General features: G+C 36.4%; 1 protein-coding gene across 1 annotated transcript; it reads left to right on the top strand.

Annotated features, from left to right (window-relative positions):
* Window positions 1-337: 337 nt before the first annotated feature.
* LOC141302178 (polymeric immunoglobulin receptor-like) lies at window positions 338-2,594 on the top strand. Its single transcript, XM_073832390.1, has 7 exons — window positions 338-386; window positions 777-1,091; window positions 1,196-1,516; window positions 1,863-1,937; window positions 2,081-2,148; window positions 2,330-2,389; window positions 2,484-2,594. Exons 1-7 carry the CDS (start codon window positions 338-340, stop codon window positions 2,592-2,594), a joined length of 999 nt encoding a protein of 332 aa, XP_073688491.1.
* The last annotated feature ends 261 nt before the right edge of the window (window positions 2,595-2,855 follow it).

Raw genomic sequence — 2,855 nt, 5'->3', positions numbered from 1 at the left:
AATCATTTTAGCATTTCTGTTAGCTGAGCTCAAAGCTACAACAATTCGGGATTTCAAAATAGACTACATGTGGATCATGATCTACTTGCTTACTCTATATTTTAAATAAATAGCTGCAGTAGTGACATGAGAAACCCTGATATAAAGACAGCATTATAACATATGGTTTGCAAAGCATCAGAGATTCAGGAAGTAAACAGGCAGCTGCTTACGAAGGAAATGGCAAGACGTTCCTGAAGACTTAAGAGAAAACAAGCAGTGCAGAATTAAGACTCACACTTGCTGATCAAGTAAAGTGTGTTTGAGTCTATCGGTGAGGGAGTTCAGTGAATCAGTCATGAGGGAGTGTTTCTGTCTATTCCTCTGTGTGCTTCATTTTACTGATGGTAAGTCAATTTTTAAATATTTTTTATTGTGAATGAATTCAGAGGAATTCAATCAGTCATTAGTTGTGTGATTGTGTGGTAGTGCTCAATGTTTCAGTTGAGTTTTGTGATTGTTTACTATTTAAACTGAAGATTTCATAAAGCTATACTTACTCCAGCACCCTGACAATAACTAAAGCTCAAGTCTTGTGATCCATTGTTATAGTTTATATGAACTAAATGTTATATGAACATATAACTTGTAAAAAGTTTAACTTTAAGCATATTGAATTATTATTCAGTGATGGTCTAATGAATAAGAGATCTTCTCTGCTGTTACTTTTTCCTGATGTTTATGTTACTCTAAATCTCACATTGATCCGTTCTGAAAGAAACTCTCGCTGTCTGCAGGATGTGATGTTTCAAGTCATGGAGCGCTTAAAGTAGTAACAGGTTACACAGGTGGATCAGTCCTGCTGCCCTGCTCCTGTATTGACCCTCAGTCTACAGTCAACACATTCACATGGAAGCTCTACCAAAGAGAAAACCAGTGGACTAATGTATTTGAAGATGACAAATACAAGGACAGGCTGAAGCTGTTTAATCAAAGTTCTTCTGCAAATCTGTCTCTTTTAATTTCTGACCTCAAAACGAAGGATGAAGGGTTCTATAGGTGTGTGATTTCTTATACAGCAACTTTTACAGACATTGACTTAAAAGTTGAAGGTAAATAAAAACATTTATCCCTGGAAATCGAATAGATGTTTGTTTTTCATAAATGTCTACTGTAAATGGAAATGTCAGTATAACTGTTGTGAATGTGTTGTCAGGGTGTGATCTGGATCAGAATAAACAGACAATTAAGGTTACGGGATACTCAGGAGGGTCTGTGGTTATGCCCTGCTCATGTACTGAACTACAGGCTAAACCAAAACAACATACATGGACATTTACTCCACTAAAGAAACACTCAGAAGAAATTTACCCACATGAACAGAGCGTAAGACACACGGATAGAATCAAACTGTTGAATGAAACCTCTCCAGGTAATGTCTCTCTACAGATATCTAACCTGAACAAAGAGGACCAAGGAGAATATCGCTGCTCTGTCTCATCTCAACGACACGTCAACATCAGACTCAATGTTCAAGGTAGTTTTCTTAGATGTGCTGCAGTTGTGTTTTTGAAGATATTCAGTATTTTTATTGTTCATAAAAAAAACTGAACAGTTTGAAAATGATGAAGTTCTAAGATAATATTTATTGTTTATATAATGATATTGTTTATATAATTTTAGAACCACAAATTCACACAACCCACACAACAACTGGACCTATAAAACAAACAGAGGAACCTACAACTAAACAGAAGATAGAAGACAATTTAGAAATACAGTGTAAGTAACAGCCTATTTTGCGTAAAAGATGACTTTGTATTTTTAGAATAAATGTCTTTTTATCTCTGTTCTTAAAGTGTCTATATTGTGTTTTCCCACAGTCTTCATTCTGCTGTCAGTGCTTCCAGTAGTTTTGTTACTGGCTGTACTGGGATTGATCTACTGGAAATGCAGAGGTACACAAACACACAAATACAGCACATGTGATGGTAATATCACTGTAATCATTGGAAGGAGACTGGTCTCTCTTTGGTTTTATAATAAAAGTTCAGTTCGGGGCGATATTTCAGCATTTTTGCTGAGATGTTTTACTTTCTAGGAAGTAGAGATGTCCAAAAGACAACCAATGATGGACTAGTGCTAGTGTGTAGTGAAAATGAGAAACAGGTAAGCACAAATTCACTCAGAAATCAAACAATCAGAAAATGATTTAATGTTGTTACAGTACATACCATGCTATGAGAGATTAGAGTTTGAGAGTGTGCACTTCCACTGTGTTTTAACAAGCTGAATAAAATAAAGAGCAGCATCTGTATGTGTGTTCTGATCATGTCATCTCTTTCTTTAGGGTGATGTAAATCCTAATAGTGTTACTCGAAAAGAAAACCTAACACAGATTGAAAATGAGGTTAGTCAGAGTGTATTCTGTGTGCATAAATGCATTATACATGTAGATACTATTAACTAGGCATAACTATATAAGTCTTTTCCTGTCTCTCCAGGATGAGGTGACATATTCTTCTGTTGTCCATGTTAAGACTGCCAGCAAACCAGCTCACATACAGACTGACATGGCAGAGCACTCAGAGTACGCCAGCATCAAATTAAGTTAAAATATACCATTTTAGGGGGACAGCAAACCTGCAGGTTTTCCTGTTCTTCTTCTTCATTTATAACTTTGTGAATGTAATGTGAAATTTGACCAAATGTTTCATGTAGATTTTTTTGAGGGATACGTTACTATCTTTCAGTTATGGGGTGGGTGTGGTGTGTGGTTGCCCAGTCAGGACTGTCAAATCTCACACATTCATTGTGAGACTCGCTCAACTGACTGTTCTCACACTCTTGTGCCACTGGTCCATTTTCCTAAGCAC

Source organism: Garra rufa, chromosome 1 (assembly GCF_049309525.1).
Source record: "Garra rufa chromosome 1, GarRuf1.0, whole genome shotgun sequence".
Classification (NCBI taxonomy): Eukaryota; Metazoa; Chordata; class Actinopteri; order Cypriniformes; family Cyprinidae; genus Garra; species Garra rufa.
Note: the sequence above shows the minus strand (reverse complement) of the source record. Positions and strands in the feature narration are given on the sequence as shown.